General features: G+C 43.2%; 1 protein-coding gene across 1 annotated transcript in view; it reads left to right on the top strand.

Moving 5' to 3' along the window:
• The first annotated feature begins 1,085 nt into the window (after nt 1-1,085).
• Nucleotides 1,086-18,746, top strand: part of LOC137376707 (chitin synthase chs-2-like) — a 45,730-nt gene continuing 28,069 nt past the window's right edge. The window contains exons 1-4 of the mRNA XM_068045682.1: nt 1,086-2,065; nt 3,812-3,901; nt 11,760-11,933; nt 15,405-15,585. Coding sequence (XP_067901783.1) covers nt 1,086-2,065; nt 3,812-3,901; nt 11,760-11,933; nt 15,405-15,585 — 1,425 coding nt within the window. The remainder of the gene's footprint in view (nt 2,066-3,811; nt 3,902-11,759; nt 11,934-15,404; nt 15,586-18,746) is intronic.

The following is an 18,746-nucleotide window of genomic DNA, read 5'->3' as shown; positions in this document are numbered from 1 at the left end:
AGAGCAGGTCAGAGGCTAGGAATCCTGAAGTGCGTAACTCACCTCCTGACTCCCCAAAGCCTGTCCACCATCTACAAGGCACAAGTCAGGAGTGTGATGGAATACTCTTCACTTACCTGGATGGGTGCAGCTCCAACAACACTCCAGAAGCTCTACACCATCCAGGACAAAGCAGCCCGCTTGATTAGCACCCCGTCTACAAACATTCACTCCCTTCACCACCGACACACAGTGGCAGCAGTGTGTACCATCTACAAGATGCACTGCAGCAATGCACCAAGGCTCCTTAGACAGCACCTTCCAAACCCACAAACTTTACCAACTAGAAGGACAAGGGCAGCAAATGCATGGGAATACCACCGCCTGCAAGTTCCCCTCCAAGTCACACACCATCCTGACTTGGAACTATATCACCGTTCCTTCACTGTCGCTGGGTCAAAATCCTGGAACACCCTTCCTAACAGCACTGTGGGTATAGCTTCCCCAAATGGACTGCAGCGGTTCAAGAAGGCAGCTCACCACCACCTTCTCAAGGTCAATTAGGGATGGGCAATAAATGCTGGTAAAGAGGCAGAAAGAAAAAAGGTCAGTTAAATATCTAATCTATGATATATTAAATATGACAAGTACACCTCACACTCCTTATTTGGATCTCACCATTCTGTGGTGCAAAGTCCTGCCTGCAGCTGCACATTTCTACCACTAGATGGAGGTTCATAAACTCCTTGGGGTAGAACTTCAGCTCAGGTAGAATCTGATTGGCTGCCCCTTCTACACAGCACCTGATATTTAATTCCATTGACGACAATGAGCTGAAAATGTACCGAAGCAGCCAGCCCAGTGTGAGAGGAGTTTTCCTGTACTATAAAATTCAGAAATTATCCATCAAAACAGATGGAACTAACTGAACATGACCGAAGTATCTTATTCATCAACACTTTACTCCAAAGTTTGATTTTTAAGTGCATTGCAACATTATAATTTAACTTTTCTGACTTTTTTGTTCCCCCCGCCCCTTTTCTTGCCAGGTTTGCTTGATTGAAGCAGTTGTTGCTTTTGGCACTTCAGTCCTGGTGCTGGTCTGCATGCCTCACTTTGACATTATAACCAATCTGCACATTTTGAATGGCGTTTGCCTCCTTCCCTCACTTCTACAAGTAGCATTTCAGCTGAAACCCCTCAAACCTTCTATGTTACTCCCACTGGTAGGCTTTGGCTTTGTCTTCCTGGGCCTCTTGCTTTTTATTTTAGCTCACAACCCTCAACAGCATACAGAGGAGGTTAAATACATTCAACCATACGTGGCCCTTGCAATAGTTTCTTTAGTACTAGTATCTTTCAATTGGTGGGAAAACTTTACATTGTACTGTAAAATTGGTGTGATGGAAAATATAAGGGAAAGTTTGCGACACACCAGAAACATCATGTATGTTTGTACCAGTACAATTAGAATTCTAGTTACAGGTGCTGTAGTGGCAGCATGGATTCCAATAAAGGAGTATAACTGGGAAGATGTAAAAACAGTCTCGCAATTTGATGTAAACATTATCTTGAGCCTCTTTGGTGTACAAGTGATTTCTTCTGCTCTTTGCCACTGGTTTGGGGTTCTGGTGTGTAAAATGCATGCAGTCAGACGCAGCTTCATCATGCCTTCCATATTAGCCACTCCAATAGTGCTTTTTGCTTTTTTGATTGTGATGTACGACAGTTCCACTAAATATGGCGAAGCGGCTGCTTTTAACCTGACTGCCCTCTGCCACACTTTAAAAACCTCCAATGATAGCGACGCTCTACAAATCCTGCTTTTAGAAATCCCTCGCAGCCTTTGCAGAGCGCAGGTAATAGTAGATTCCAACAGAGTTGGCTTGGCACTGCTTGGCTCCTTGGCAATATGCTTTTGGCTAGGGCTGTTTTTCTCAACATTCTATGTGTGGGGCCAACACATTCAAAGGATTGAAAGGACATCCCAGCTGTTTGTTCGACGGCTGTACGAAGCAGCCTTCATGGAACAGTCAATGCTGCTCAACACACGGGTCCAGAAAAAGAAAGATGAGAAAATTAAAAGGTACAGTCGTCTGTTATACTTTCTCACTGATCTCTTAAAGATATCTTTCTCCAAAGTTATTTTAGAACAAGAGAGCCTGCATGCAATACCCTTGACTACACTGTTACGATTCTATTGTGGAGATGGATTTAAGAGCTTGATGCCTTATTGAGAGACAAAAATAGGTGCCAAGAAAAAACAAATCTCATTCTCTGGCTCTCTTATCCCTTACCCCGAGGGAAATTGTTTTGAACAATTCACAGCTAAGTCTGCAAAGATCTTCTGTGCAACACAGTACTCACAGTGCAGTGCTGGATGACCAGCCTCTTCGTTTTTTTGAAATTACGTCTTTCTGTTCCCCACCAGGCCTGCTGCGGTGACATGGCCTGCTTTAGGGATTGTAACACATCTCCTTGTGTACATTTCTCTAAAAGCACCATCAGAATCGATAGTGAGTAATTTATGAAGTATGGAGCTGGTCGGATGCAAACAATTTCACTCTTCCTCGATAAAATATTGATATTGTGTGAAGCTGTAGACTATCCTGTAATTCAGCTATAACTAATTGTATTTAATCTAATTGCAGCAGACAACTATAAATGACAAATGTAGTGCATTAACGCCAATAAATGTACTTGTTGATGCTAAATAGAACAAATCTTGCATTCTCATCATTTCTAGTGGGAGTTAGAAGATTGAACATATTACAATGTTCCAGTTCATATAAACAGAGCCTGATTTCCTGGTGCCACTTTCTGCTCGCGTGCTGGACAGGTGCAGTGTGCTTGAAGAGCATTGTGCCTGTCCAGTCATACCCATGATACAGGCCTGCCTTCTGTGCAGGACAGGTATTGGTCCTTGTACTGGTCAGGAAAAAGAGGTGCAGGGACTTGTAGTTGTGGGTCTAGTTGGCAGGCTGGGGGCCTTCTGGCTGCTGTTAAACAGTAACAGCCGAAAGACCCCAATACCAAAGAGGGTTTCCAGTTTTCCAAGGATGTCTTGGAGTTTCCAAGAATTAAAGGTTAATTCCCAGGACACTTCTCCAAGTAACCTAAGAGAAAAAGCATAAGGACACTGAAATAATCTTTGTTGAACAGATTGAAAAAATCAGAGATGGTAAAAAGACCAAGGTTCATCCTTTGCATTCAATTGGTATGGGAAGGTGGGATGACATGAAGATGGACAGGCCAGCCAACCAATAGAGGGAGTGAGGGGTCAAGGTGCTTGGAGATGGGAGGTCAGGTGATGAACTCTCCAGGTTACGTCCAACGAGAGCTGACAATCCTAATACTCAAAGATGTGGCAGATGCTTTAACAAATGGCTCCTAATTTTGGGAATAATCTTTGGCTTTCCGCCAGGACTTTCTGACCATCTGATATGAGGGACATCCTGACTTCAATACCAAAGCCAGCTTTAACATCTGAATGCAGGGTCTGTGTCTACAGCAGATGCACGCCCAGCTAATGGGAAGCTCCAAATCTGGGGTTAATGTAAAGTGGGAGAGAGGGTTAGGGAGGACCTGGTGTATTAGAGATCTTCCATCTTTTTCCTTTGTACCTGCGGAGTAGGCATTCCCTGGGGGCAAAGCTTAGGAAATTTATCCCCATAAAATGTCTCCCAAATAATTGGAATTTAAAAGTAATTTCCTGAAAGGTTAACTGACCTAAATATAATTATATAATCACAGTTTCTAAGAATTCCTAGCATTGTATAGTATTTAGAACAGATTTGGTAACAATAAAATATGAAAACAATTTATTGAATAGGAAATCGGACCACGTCATGATATATCTGTGTGCAACAATGTGGCATGAAACAGTGGACGAAATGGGAAAGATCCTTACTTCAATATTCAGGTAAATCCTGTGGAACCAGTTTATGTTATCACTAACATCTAAACCAATATGGAAGTTTCCCTTCAAGGTTTTTAACCAAACAGCTACTGTTCAAACATTGTGTATTCTCTATACAAAGCAATAGTAACAATTAAATGTCATTGCTGAAGGTTGTTTATGTAGGTGAATGCTTTCGTCTGGTATGGTGTCCGTTTGCACAACATCTCACCACATTGTGAGGATTTCGAACAATTTCCTTGCACCTGATTTCACCCTGCTGCTGTAACTTTGACAGAAGTGCAGTGACAACCCTGTCTGCAAGTGTAAATCCCTGATCTTTGATTTTGTTTCTGCTTCTTTGAAAGATCTGGAGTGTGTTGGTGTTACAATGCCTTTTAACAGCAGGATGTGGGTTCAGTGATACTTTCCCTCCAATTTTGGTTGTGTTGCTGAGGAATACATCCTGCAAAAAAGGAGGGAGCATCGGCATCCAGGCCCTTGAACAGTTTTTACAGATATGGCAGCTTCATTAATAGGGAGGATTGTCTGCGAGGAGGTGGACTGCCCCAAATTATTGCTTATTATGGTGGGGGAGCAAATTAAAGTTAGAATATTGATCAAGTGGTTAAGCTATTTTTTTCTCTCTGGGAAGTTATTCCCATCTCCATTGTGCCTGACTCTAATTGCTGTGCTGTCTTCCGGTCAGATGAATTGCCAGCTCAAAGTTTGCCTCCAGTGCCTCTGTACCAGTCCAACTAAAGGTCTGCCCAGATGTGACTCCTTTGATATTTTTCTCCATTCCACTTATCTCTCAAACCTATCTTTCATTCTGTGACTTTGAGCATTACTGGGCGAATATTCATTGGTTATCAGTTATTTAGCACGTTTCAGTTGTGGGTTGTTCATTATCCTCCTTCTTTGAGGAGGGAGCCATGTCACCAGGTTCCCCATCAATTTTGTAATGTGATTCTGTGAGACAGAGAGAGTGAGTCAGAGGGGAAACAGTGCTGGAGACCAACAGGTGAAAGCTGGGAGTCAGAGGGAGTGGGCTGCATTTTCATTCCAGAGTTGGGACTCTGACATCAGGACCATTTCTGGGACCTGACCCTGTTCCCTGTCGGTGCTGGAAGTCCAATGGTATTTTGAAGGAGGCAGCCAATTAGTGCCCCGATGGCACGTTCACTGTCCAAATTAGGGGTGGAAGAGTCAGCGTGTCATCATGGCTTCATCATGGCAGGCCCAATTTAAAGGGCAACTGGCTGCTATAACTGTGAATGCCAACATCCTGGGCGATGGCAGAGGCCTGAATGCAGTGGAGCAACAGCATGGCATGCATGGTTGGAAAGGCACATGCCTCCCTCAAGGTGCTTTTAGAGGTGGTGGCAGCTCGGAGGAGCGTCCTGTTTCTGGGGAGCGGCAGGAGGAAGCCAGCCAGTCAGACAAAGCAGGCTCGAATGGAGGTCGCTCAGGAGGTGAGCAACTACAATGTGGTCAGCAGGACCTTGGTGCAGTGTAGGAAGCACTTCAACAACCTTCTGAGGTCTGGCGATGTGAGTGCAAAGCTACACCCAGATGACAAGCCTCCAGTTCTGGAGTCATCAGCAAGCCAATGAGCTTAGCATGCTAAGGTTGTATAGTGCTCTGGAACAGTGAGGATACGTGTGCCCAGGTGCACTGCTGAGCTGTGGGCAATGCTCAGTCCACAAACACTTGTGGAGGAGGCGACACTGGAGCCATGGACATCACATGTGAGTGAGCCACCAGATGGGGTGACGGAAGCACCATGATCTTAACTGTCTCACTCTTGACTTTGGAGGTAAAAAGTGCACACAATACACGAGAAAGAGATCAGTGAAGTGGCGCAAATCGCTATACTAATGGCCATGGAGGGGGAGGCCTTTGAAATTGGCAGGTCGGCAGGAAATTGTCGGGCACGGGATGGGTGTCCGTCCAAGACAGGGTGAAAGGATTTTGCCATTTCCATGTGATGGGAATGGAGCTCAGTCCTTCTTTGATGAATCCATTCCACTGCATAATCTGTAATGGGCAGCTGCAGCTCTGCAAAGCAACTACGAACAGAGTAGAGCTTTCCTAACCAAAGTCTTATGTTTCCCAGAGGGCCAGTTGTACGGGGGAGCCTCAGCAACAACGTCAGAGGAGAAAGAGGCATTTGAAGCAGCACTGTCACGGCAGTCAAATGCATCATCTACCAGAAACATGAGCTATGCTCAGTTGGGGGGAAATGTAGAGCTGTGGGGATCACGCACAAGGCAGGTCTTTTTTTTTTTCATTCGTTCATGGGATGTGAGCATCGCTGGCAAGGCCAGCATTTGTTGTCCATCCCTAATTACCCTTGGGAACATGGTGGTGAGCATCTTCTTGAGCAGTCCATGTGGTGTAGGTACCCTCACAATGCTGTTAGGAAGTAGTTGCAGTTTTTTGACCCAGTGACAGTGAAGGAACAGTAATATAGTTCCAAGTCAGGATGGTGTGTGTCTTGGAGGGGAACTTGCAGCTATGGTGTTCCCATGCGTCTGCTGCCCTTGTCCTTCTAGGTAGTAGAGGTCATGGATTTGGAAGGTGCTGTCGAAGAAACCTTGATGAGTTGATGCAGTGCAACCTGTAGATGGTACACACTGCTACCACTGTGCACCAGTGGTGGAGGGGGTGATGTTGAAGGTGGTGGGTGGGTTGCTTTGTCTTGGATGGTGTCGAGTTTCTTGAGCGTTGTTGGAGCTGCATTCATCCAGGCAAGTGGAGAGTATTCCATCACCCTCCTGTCTTGTGCCTTGTAGATGGTGGACAGACTTTGGATAATGAGGAGGTGAGTTACTTGCTGCAGAATTCCCAGCTTCTGGCCTGCTCTTGCAACCACAGTATCTATATGGCTGGTCCAGTTAAGTCTGTAGTCAACAGTAACTCCCAGGAAATTGATGATGGGGGATTCAGTGATGGTATTGCCATTGTACGTCTAGGGGAGAGGATTAGATTTTCTCTTGTTGGAGATGGTAATTGCCTGGCACAAATGTTACTTGCCACTTAGCAGCCCAACCCTGAATGTTCTCTAGGTCTTGCTGTATGGGGGCATGGACTGCTTCAGTATCTGAGGACTCACGAATGGTACTGAACATTGTGCAATCATCAGCGAACATCCCCACTTCTGCCCTTATGACGACGAGAAGCTCATTGATAAAGCAGTTAAATATAGTTGGGCCTAGGGCCCTGAAGAACTCCTGCAGCAATGTCCTTGGCTGAGATGATTGGTCCACCATTTTCCTTTTGTGCTAGGTACGACTACAACTAGTGCAGAGTTTTCCCCAGATTCCCATGGCCTTCAATTTTGATAGAGCTCCTTGATGCCACATTTGGTCAAATGCTGCATTGATATCAAGGGCAGTCACTCTCCCTCATCTCTGGAATTCAACTGTTATATCCATATTTGGACCACAGCTGTAATAAGGTCTGGAGCTGAGCGGCCCTGAGTATTGCTGAAAATAGAGACATGTTGTTGAAGCTTTTCGTCTTGCACTCATGAGGACAATATGCAAGAATACCAATGTAAGGGAAAGCAATGACTTTATACTGTATGAGAAGAGAGTGCTGACGGTTGACAAGTGAACTCTGGTAGAGGCGTTACCAAGGAAAACGCACCAGTTCATGGTGACTGACAGTTAACTGTCAAACTATGTTTGAAATTTAAACCGGGCAGCTTGACTCTGATTAGTTAAGGCATTGCCCTGAGGAATGAACCAGCGAATGGCTGTCACTTATTTTGTTCAGCTGAAACAGGCACAAAGTTTGTACATATTCTTCTGTCTGCAAAGAACAAGGCCCTGTGTATTAATATTTGTAGCTTCCAGTCTGTGTAATTGCACCACACTGCAAGCCCTACCAACAATCTTAAATTGGTTGTCAGCGTAATTTTTAGCACACTGTGGATTATTTAGCAAATGTTGTCCAATCGCGGAATCACATCAAATGTTGGACACTGTGTTTTGAGTTTTGCATGCATGGGCTGGTTGGGTACGGTCTGTACCTTGACAGTTGTGAATAGCAGAAGGGACATGTTTTTTGTTACGATCTGCCAGTTTTTGGGACATACGGCCTATCTACATAGCATCACACTGGCATTGAAATTCACATATCATGTTACTTATTTGTATGATAGGCAGGACGTCTTTTTGGCTTGAGGGCAGCATCCTGTTAGTGGCGAACGCCACACGTGTTGCTACTGTATAGTAGCAGCGTGAAACAGCTAGCTTTATCTGTTGTTCAAATTTTTGGGATACCTTTCCCTTCCAGGGTAATTTGAGGTAGACTGGACACTTTACAGGGCCGAAAATGTTGGCCTTAGGCCCGTTCATAAGTTTGCGTGATATACAGCGAGAAATGATGATGTCATCAGGGTAACCATTGTCATGCAGGATACCTTTTGATTCACCTTATTTCAGCATCATGCTTACATGGTGATCAAATGGCTGAGGCTCGATTTACAAGGTTGCCGATAAGGCCAATCTTATAGCACGTGGAACTGTAAGAATCCCAACACAGGTATTGCTTTCCCTTACATTGATATTCTTGCGGATTGTCCTGATGAGTGCAAGATGAAAAGATTTAACAATATGTTTCTATTTTCAGGAACACTCAAGTTCTCCACTACCAAACGACTATGAATGGCCCTGGCGGAACCTGAACTGAGCATCGGTTATCAGGTTATTGCTGAGTAGGTGCTGCTTGATAGCACTGTCCATGACACCTTCCATCACTTTGCTGACGATTGAAAGTAGACTGATAAAGCGCTAATTGGCCGGATTGGATTTGTCTTGCTTTTTGTAGATTGGATGTACACGGGCAATTTTCCACATTGTGGGGTGCTGTAGCTGTACTGGGATGGCTTGGCTAGGCACACGACTAATTCTGGAGCACACATTCAACACTTCAACTCTGATGTTGTCAGGGCCCAAAGCCTTGGCTGTATTCAGTGCCTTCAGCCATTTCTTGATATCATGCAAAGTAAATCAAATTAGCTGAAGACTGGCATCTGTGATTCCAGGAATCTTAGCAGGTATCCCAAGAAGGATCATCCATTTGGCAATTCTGGCTGAAGATGGTTGAAAATTCTTCAGCCTTGTCTTTTGCACTGACGGTGCTGGGTTTCTCCATTAGAACATAGAACATTACAGCGCAGTACAGGCCCTTCGGCCCTCGATGTTGCGCCGACCTGTGAAACCATCTGACCTACATACACTATTCCATTTTCATCCATATGTCTATCCAATGACCACTTAAATGCCCTTAAAGTTGGCGAGTCTACTACTGTTGCAGGCAGGGCGTTCCACGCCCCTACTACTCTCTGAGTAAAGAAACTACCTCTGACATCTGTCCTATATCTATCACCCCTCAACTTAAAGCTATGTCCCCTCGTGTTTGCCATCACCATCCGAGGAAAAAGACTCTCACTATCCACCCTATCTAACCCTCTGATTATCTTATATGTCTCTATTAAGTCACCTCTCCTCCTCCTTCTCTCCAACGAAAACAACCTCAAGTCCCTCAGCCTTTCCTCGTAAGACCTTCCCTCCATACCAGGCAACGTCCTAGTAAATCTCCTCTGCCCCCTTTCCAAAGCTTCCACATCCTTCCGATAATGCGGTGACCAGAACTGCATGCAATACTCCAGGTGCAGCCGCACCAGAGTTTTGTACAGCTGCAGCATGACCTCGTGGCTCCAAAACTCGATCCCCCTACTAATAAAAGCTAACACACCATATGCCTTCTTAACAGCCCTATTAACCTGGGTGGCAACTTTCAGGGATTTATGTACCTGGACACCAAGATCTCTCTGCTCATCTACACTACCAAGAATCTTCCCATTAGCCCAGTACTCTGCATTCCTGTTACTCCTTCCAAAGTGAATCACCTCACACTTTTCCGCATTAAACTCCATTTGCCATCTCTCAGTCCAGCTCTGCAGCCTATCTATGTCCCTCTGTAACCTACAACATCCTTCGGCACTATCCACAACTCCACCGACCTTCGTGTCATCCGCAAATTTACTAACCCACCCTTCTACACCCTCATCCAGGTCATTTATAAAAATGACAAACAGCAGTGGCCCCAAAACAGATCCTTGCGGTACACCACTAGTAACTAAACTCCAGGATGAACATTTGCCATCAACCATCACCCTCTGTCTTCTTTCAGCTAGCCAATTTCTGGTCCAAAGCACTAAATCACCTTCAATCCCATACTTCCGTATTTTCTGCAATAGCCTACCGTGGGGAACCTTATCAAACGCCTTACTGAAATCCATATACACCACATCCATGGCTTTACCCTCATCCACCTGTTTGGTCACCTTCTCAAAAAACTCAATAAGGTTTGTGAGGCACGACCTACACTTCACAAAACCGTGCTGACTATCTCTAATGAACTTATTCTTTTCAAGATGATTATAAATCCTATCTCTTATAACCTTTTCCAACATTTTACCCACAACCGAAGTAAGGCGCACAGGTCTATAATTACCAGGGCTGTCTCTACTCCCCTTCTTGAACAAGGGGACAACATTTGCTATCCTCCAGTCTTCCGGCACTATTCCTGTCGACAATGACGACATAAAGATCAAGGTCAAAGGCTCTGCAATCTCCTCCCTGGCTTCCCAGAGAATCCTAGGATAAATCCCATCTGGCCCAGGGGACTTATCTATTTTCACACTTTCCAAAGTTGTTGAGTATGGGGATGTTTGTGGAGCCTCCTCCTCTGGTTAGTGGTTGTAATGTCTACTACCATTTACGACTGGATGTTGCAGGACTGCAGAGCTTTGATCTGATCCATTAGTTGTGGGATTGCATTCCTTTGTGTATCATATGCTGCTTCTGCTGTTTAGCATGCATGTAGTCCTGTGCTGTAGCTTCACCAAGTTACCACCTCATATTTTGATGCTGATGCTGTTCCTGGCATGCTCTCCTGCACTCCTACTTGAACCACGGTTGATCCCCTGGCTTGATGGTAGTGGTAGAGTGAGGAATATGTCAGGCCATGAGAATACAAATTCTGGTTGAATACAATTCCCATGTTCAGGGTCATGAGTCACGGCCAATGGCAGAACCAGAGAATTGTAGGTGGTGATAGTGGAAGAGCTAGATCCTCGAGGGACAATGGCTGCTTACAGGTGGAGGATCCTTCGGGAAAAGCATTTGTGTTTCCTTTAAAGTACACATGAGAAAGGCAATGGGAAACCACCTCATGTACATTTTCCCAAGTCATATTTCTCATTTCTCATGGAAGTGAAACAATGGGAGGCTCTGAGGAGCAACTGAAGAGGAAAGTGAAGGATCATGAGGCTTGGAAAAATGAGCAGAGGACCTGCCCTTGGGCAGATCACCATTACCATTACTACTATTCTGTTGCTGCTGATGACCCACAGCACCTCATGGATGCCCAGTTTTGAGCGACTAGATCTGTTCTGAATCTATCGCATTTAGCACAGTGGTAAGTGCCGCACAACATGATTGGGGGTATCCTCAGTGTGAAGACTGGACTTGGTCTGCTGATCAGGTAGCCATCAACCCCCACACTCCCTCTGCCCTGGCGCTTAGAAACTGCCTTCTGGAAATAGGCCAGAGGTGGGAATATGCCAGCAGACTGGCACGCTGCCTGGTAGCGAGAAATTGCCAGCACGCCCGCTTCCAGTCCAGCCTCCATCTCAGGATGAAAATTAAGCCCAGTGAGCCTGAAGGGAAATAGTGCTGGAAACCAACATGTAAAAGTGGGGAGTCAGAGAGAGCAAGCCTGAGGGAAATTGTGCCGAGACCTACAAGTAAAAGCTTTGGTATTTCTAAAGTTCATTTAGTCAATGTTACCTTTTTTTTTGCAGATTGGACAAATACAAACCAAACTCTTCAAAATCGCATAAAGACAATTTTGACTTTGAAGTACACGTTTATTTTGATGATGCTTTTCATCTCACCAGTCCAGTTAACAATGTGCACGAAAGAGTTGTGAATGAATATGTGAAGAGCCTTGTTTGCACGATAGACAAAATTTACAGGTACTGAATCTATCTTGCCTTCATTATGAATTCATGGTCCCTGTATATAAAACTCATCATAATATCAACAAACTACTGACTACCATCTGCACTTAACGTTAGAAAATGAGCTTAGAAAATAGATATAAATTCTTGTTACAAGTTTCAGGACTGCCTTAGATATTCTCTTGGGTATAATGATACTTGTGACCCTAAGTATGTGGTGAGGGTTCTTTGTTCAGGTTTGTGCTCATATTGCTTAATAGCTAATAATATGGGAGAGTTACCCCAGGTTGTAGCAATTGGACCTCCAAGCATTCTGACCTGGTAATGTGTCTTTCACAAGTGGGCATGTACAGTTCACTGCTCTTTCTGAAGGTGGATTGAAACGTTTACTGAATCATTAATCTGCTTAATTTTATAGACAGACAGTGAACACACAAGATAACAGTCAAAACAAATTCCATTTACTTCAATCAATCTCAATTCTTTCCTTGAAAAATGGGAAAAAAGCCCCATCATGTTTGTGGGTTGATTTACCAGTCTTTAGAATCCCTTTCTTTCTGAACAACTTCTAACTGGAAAAGCTGACCTGAATTTTAGCTTCCAACTTCAATCTAAAAATTGCCATTTGCAGTGTAACTGTCCCAATTGTCTTTTTCCTCTAGTCCTGGCCAGTTACTCTAAGTTCCTTTCCATTTAATAATTCACCAGTAAGCCTCTCAATATCATCGGCTACTTCTCCCTCCTCCCCTTGGGTTATAAGTTTAAAGAAAATATCTTCTGCTATTCTCAAAATTGGAAGAGACCATCCTGGTTAATGGGCCAAGGCTGAGACAATAGACCCTCATTATGTCAGTTTCAAATAGAAAGTGAGCTATGACATTCCATAAATAGGCTCCTTTGGCTTTGATGCACACCTTCAAATCTTGTGGCCCAAGCCGTTTTTAAATCTGTGAAAATTGACTTTGTTCTAAAACACACTTAAACATAACTTGAATCCTTTCAGTTTGAAAAAAATTACCAAAAATCCTAAAACTATGCACTAGCTTCTGAGATTTCATTCAAGTACTGAAATGGCTGAACCAAAGCAAGATGTTTATTATCTAAGTGTGCAGAAATTCATAAAACATAACTTATAATTACAAATTTTATCATCTAATATAGTTCAAAATTACAAAATGGATACATTTAATTTATATAGCATTTAAATTAATAATTGTTCAAATACTAGAACACATAAAAATTGTTTGCCTGTAATTTCATTATTCTCTGCTTTCTGATAGTATTTTATAATAATGGCTGTTAACTGTAGTAACATTTCAACTAAATATTGAATCAGCTAAATATGGCATGATAAAATTCAAACCACGAGCCTTGCCTACCCTTACAGAAGTAACCACTTAAGATAGCATCATTATCATTACAGCTTTTAAAAACTAAATACTTTAAAAGAATAGGATTAATGAAACAGAAATATTATTCTTTGGTTTGTTTGTGACGACTGATGCCAATTTCATTTTGAAGTTTTGTTTTTGTTTAAGTAGGTGGTATTATTGGTGGGAGGGGGAACATTCCAGAAGGTGTTCAAAGGGACTAGCAAGTAGGACCACAAAGGTAGTAATCTCCAATTTCTCCTGGTGCCACGTGCTACTGAGTATAGTAATCGGAGCATAGAGCAGATGAATGCGTGGATGGAGAGACAGTGCAGGAAGGCAGGACTTAGACTCCTGGAACATTGGGATTGGTTCAGGGAGAGATGGAACCTACGTAGGCTGGACAGGTTGCACCTGAATGGTAGTATCATTAGATCATAGTATCATAAGGTTTAAATTAGCTATAGAAAAGGACAAGGAGCAATCTAGAGTTAAAATATTAAATTGGAGGAGGGCCAATTTCAGTGGAGTGTGAACAGATCTGTTCCAGGTAAATTGGAATCAATGATTGGCAGCTAAGTGTGAAATTAACAAGTTTGGTAGAAAAAACAGAAAGACAGAGTATTTCTTCAATGGTGAGAGGTTGGGAAGTGCTGATGTCCAAAGGAACCTGGGTATCCTTATTCATGAGTCACTAAAAGCTAGGATGCAGGTGCAGCAAGCAATGAGGAAGTCAAATGGTATGTTGGCCTTCATCGCAAGGGTACAGGAGTAAAGAGGTCTTGCTGCAATTGTATAGAGCCTTGGTGAGACTGCGGCTGGAGTATTGTGTACAGTTTTGGCTTCCTCATCTAAGGAAGGATGTACCTGCCTTAGAGGGAGTGTAACAGAGGTTCACCAGACTAATCCCTGGGATGGTGGGATTGTCTTATGAAGAGAGATTAAGGAAACTGGGCCTGTATTCTCTAGAGTTTTGAAGAATGAGAGGTGATCTCATTGAAACTTAACAAACTTCTTACAGGGTGCGACAAGGTGGATGTAGATAGGAAGTTTCCCCCTGGCTCTGAATCTAGAACTACGGGATTTAGTCTCAGAATGAGGGACAGGCCATTTAAGGCTGAAATGAGGAGGAATTTCTTTGCACAGCGGATGTGAATCTTTGGAATTCTCTACCCCAGAAGGCTGTGGAAGCTCAATCATTGAGCATGTTCGAGACAGAAATCAATAGATATCTGGATACTAATGACATCAAGGGATAGGGGGACAGCACAGGAAAATGGCATTGAAGTAGATGATCAGCCATGATCTAATTGAATGGTGGCGCAGGCTCGAGGGCCTGAATGGCCTACTCCTGCTCCTATGTTCCTAAAACTGTAACAGAACGGTGGGCTGTCTTTAACGAGGACATGGTTTGCGTACAAAGTAGATTTCAAGGAGGGTGAAAAGTAGGACAACTAAAGCCAGAGCTCCCTGGATAACAAGAGAGGTAGCGAGTAGAGAATAAGATGAAGCAGAAAAGAGGTTGTTATTTATTTATTTAGAGATACAGCACTGAAACAGGCCCTTTGGCCCACCAAGTCTGTGCTGACCAACAACCACCCATTTATACTAACCCTACAGTAATCCCATATTCCCTACCACCTACCTACACTCGGGGCAATTTACAATGACCAATTTACCTATCAACCTGCAAGTCTTTGGCTGTGGGAGGAAACTGGAGCACCCGGCGAAAACCCACACGGTTACAGGGAGAACTTTGCAAACTCCGCACAGGCAGTACCCAGAATCGAACCTGGGTCCTTGGAGCTGTGAGGCTGCGGTGCTAACCACTGCGCACTGTGCCGCCCCAATGCCGACAGATGTCAGACTGGTGATACAACTAAATATAGAAAGTTCAGAAGGGAAGTAAAAAAGGAAATCAGAAATGGAAAAGAAATAGTATTGAAATAGTTTTAGGAGTTGTGTGAACATGCAGTTGCAACGACAAGTATGCTGCAGTTCCATGAGAGTATGTAACATGTATCTGTCACACTGCTGAGGAATAAAATAAGATGGATTCCAATTTCCAGAAGGGACCTGCAGTTAAATGTTTGGAATTAAACCTTTTATCATTCAGGATATTTTCACGTGAAAAACAGACTTCCGAGGATGAACAGGAAGATGATGACATGGTAAAGCAAACCATAATGGAGACGCCTTATGGTGGAAGAATTAGCTACACCCTTCCGTATGGAAACACACTGTATGTTCATTTGAAAGACAAGCAGAAAATTCGACACAAGAAGAGATGGTCTCAAGTACGTTTAAATAATGAACACGGCATAAAATTAATGTAGGCCATACAAATAGAAATGTGAAGCAGAAATCATTCCTAAGTGTGCAGACTGATACGGCACAATGTCAAATATATGATCGTCTGGTGCTTTAAAACAGACTTTTTCGTGGTGCTCTGAGACTATGTACTAGGTTCCTCTCATGTAGTTGTTTGGTAGTACAGAACTTGAGAATTGCTGAAAATAGAGACATGTTGTCGAAGCTTTTTGTCTTGCACTCATCAGGACAATATGCAAGAATAACCAATGTAAGGGAAAACAACAAATTATACTGCTTGAGAAGAGAATGCTGATTGGTTGGCAAGTGAACTCTGATTGGTAGAGACGTTGTCATGGCGAATACATCAGTTTATGGTGACTGACAGTTAACTGCCAAGCTTTGTTTGAAATTTAAACCAGGCAGCTTGACTCTGATTGGTCAAGGCATTGCCCTGCGGAATGAGCCAGCAAATGGCCGTCACTTATTTTGTTCAGCTGAAACAGGCGTAATGTAGGTACATGCTCTTTCTGTCTGCAAAGAACAGGGCCCTGTGTATTAATATATGTAACTTCTAATACGCGCAAATGTACCACACGGTGAGCCCTACTGACAATCTTAAATTGGTTGTAAGCGTAATTCTTAGCACATTGCGGATTATTTAGCAAATATTGTCCAATCACGGAATCACATCTAATGTTGGACACTGTTTTGAGTTTTGCAAGCACGGGCTGGTTGGGTACGGCCTGTACCTTGTCCATTGCGAACAGTGGAGGGGCCATATTGTTTGATACGATCCACCAGTCTTTGGGACCTATGACCTATATACCTAGCATCACACCAGCGTTGAAATTCATCTATCACATGACTCATTTGTGTGATAGGCAGGACGTCTTTTTGGCTTGAGGGCAGCATCCTGTTAGTGGAAATTACATTACATTACATTTACATTGGTTATTCTTGCGCATTGCCCTGAAGAGTGCAAGACGAAAAGCTTTGACAACATGTCTCTATTTTCAGCAATTCCTCTTAAGTGTTGCACTCCCCTCCTATTTACATTACTGAATCTTTTTACTGTAGGAAAAGATAAACTTTTCTTTGTGCAGGAAATATAGCCTGAAGCAGTTTAATAACTTACAGAACTTATGATACCCATTTTCTAAGATAACAGAGACATCAAAGAAAGTTCTTCACTGAAATATGGCTGACATAAAAATAAACATAACAAATCTAAAATATATTTTTCCACAATGGGCAGTAGCTGTAATTCTCATTGTTAATAATTATATTGACAAACCACTTCCTCTTTTATACAGTCTTAGTACAATACCATGACAGTTTGTAGTGAGTTTCATGGGAGTTTTGAATTTCTGTCACTTTGTAAGTAAATAAAATGCATAGTAAGCTTTTCATTTAGGTGTGTGCTGCTACCTGTAAGAAGATATCATCTGGCAATAAGCCTTCTGGTAAATAACATTGTTGACGGTGTTTTTATTCAGTTCAGTTTAAGTTTGTAGCTGTTCAGCTACTGTATTTACAGGATAATAGCCCACTGAAGAGTAAACAATAAAAGAGTGTAAGATCTGGATAGGTTTAGGTATCCTCAAGTGATTCCAACTGTAACATTGAAGATTCAATAATAATAGCCAATTTTGCCAACTTGAAAAGCATGAGGTTTGACTTGGTATGCTAACTTTATTTGCACCATACATTCTCAATGGCCATTTGTCTGAGGACACTGCCATTTTCAATATCATGATAAATCATGGTAAATGCCTTCAAGCAGGCTGCAGAGCTATTACAATAAAAGCTGACTTTATGTAAAATCATGGAATCATACAGCGCAGAAGGAGGCCATTTAGCCTATGGTGCTTGTGTTAGCTATCTGAAAGAGCTATCGAATTCGTTCCACTTGTTTGCTCTTTCCCCATAGCCTTGCAAATTTTCCTTTCCAAGCATGCAATTCCATTTTGAAAGTTATTATTGAATCTGCTTCCATCAACCGTTCAGGCCATGCATACACAACAACATGCTGCATAAAAAAATATTCACCCTATCGCTCCTCTGGCTCTTTTCTCAATTATCCTTTTATTATTCTGGTCATTTTTTTTAGAACTGTGTCCAATTAACAAAGAACAGTACAGCACAGGAACAGGCCATTCGGCCCTCCAAGCCTGCGCCGATCTTGATGCCTGCCTAAACTAACACCTTCTGCACATCCGGGGCCCATATCCCTCTATTCCCATCCTATTCATATATTTGTCAAGATGTCTCTCAAATGTCGCTATCGTATCTGCTTCCACCACCTCCCCTGGCAGCAAGCTCCAGGCACTCACCACCCTCTGTGTAAAAAACTTGCCTCGCACATCCCCTCTAAACTTTGCCCCTCGCACCTTAAACCTATGTCCCCTAGTAACTGACTCTTCCAACCGAGTAAAAAGCTTCTGACTATCCACTCTGTCCATGCCGCTCATAACTTTGTAAACCTCTATCATGTCGCCCCTCCATCTCCGTCATTCCAGTGAAAACAATCTGAGTTTTTCCAACCTCTCCTCATAGCTAATTCCCTCCAGACAAGGCAACATCCTGGTAAACCTCCTCTTTACTCTCTCCAAAGCCTCCACGTCCTTCTGGTAGTGTGGCGACCAGAATTGCACGCAATATTCTAAGTGTGGCCTAACTAAGGTTCTGTACAGCTGCAACATGACTTGCCAATTTTTATACTCTATGCCCCGACTGATTGAAGGCAAGCATGCTGTATGCCTTCTTGACTACCTTATCCACCTGCGTTGCCACTTTCAGTGACCTGTGGACCTGTATGCCCAGATCTCTCTGCCTGTCAATATTCCTAAGGGTTCTGCCATTTACTGTATACCTCCCACCTGCATTAGACCTTCCAAAATGCATTACCTCACATTTGTCCGGATTAAACTCCATCTGCCATTTCTCTGCCCAAGTCTCCAACCGATCTATATCCTGCTGTATCCTCTGACAATCCTCATCATTATCCGCAACTCCACCAACCTTTGTGTCGTCCGCAAACTTATTAATCAGACCAGCTACATTTTCCCCCAAATCATTTATATAAACTACAAACAGCAAAGGTCCCAGCACTGATCCCTGCAGAACACCACTAGTCACATCCCTC

Source organism: Heterodontus francisci, chromosome 13 (genome assembly GCF_036365525.1).
Source record: "Heterodontus francisci isolate sHetFra1 chromosome 13, sHetFra1.hap1, whole genome shotgun sequence".
Taxonomy (NCBI): domain Eukaryota; kingdom Metazoa; phylum Chordata; class Chondrichthyes; order Heterodontiformes; family Heterodontidae; genus Heterodontus; species Heterodontus francisci.
The sequence above is the reverse complement of the archived record's forward strand: the minus strand, read 5'-3'. Positions and strand labels throughout refer to the sequence as shown.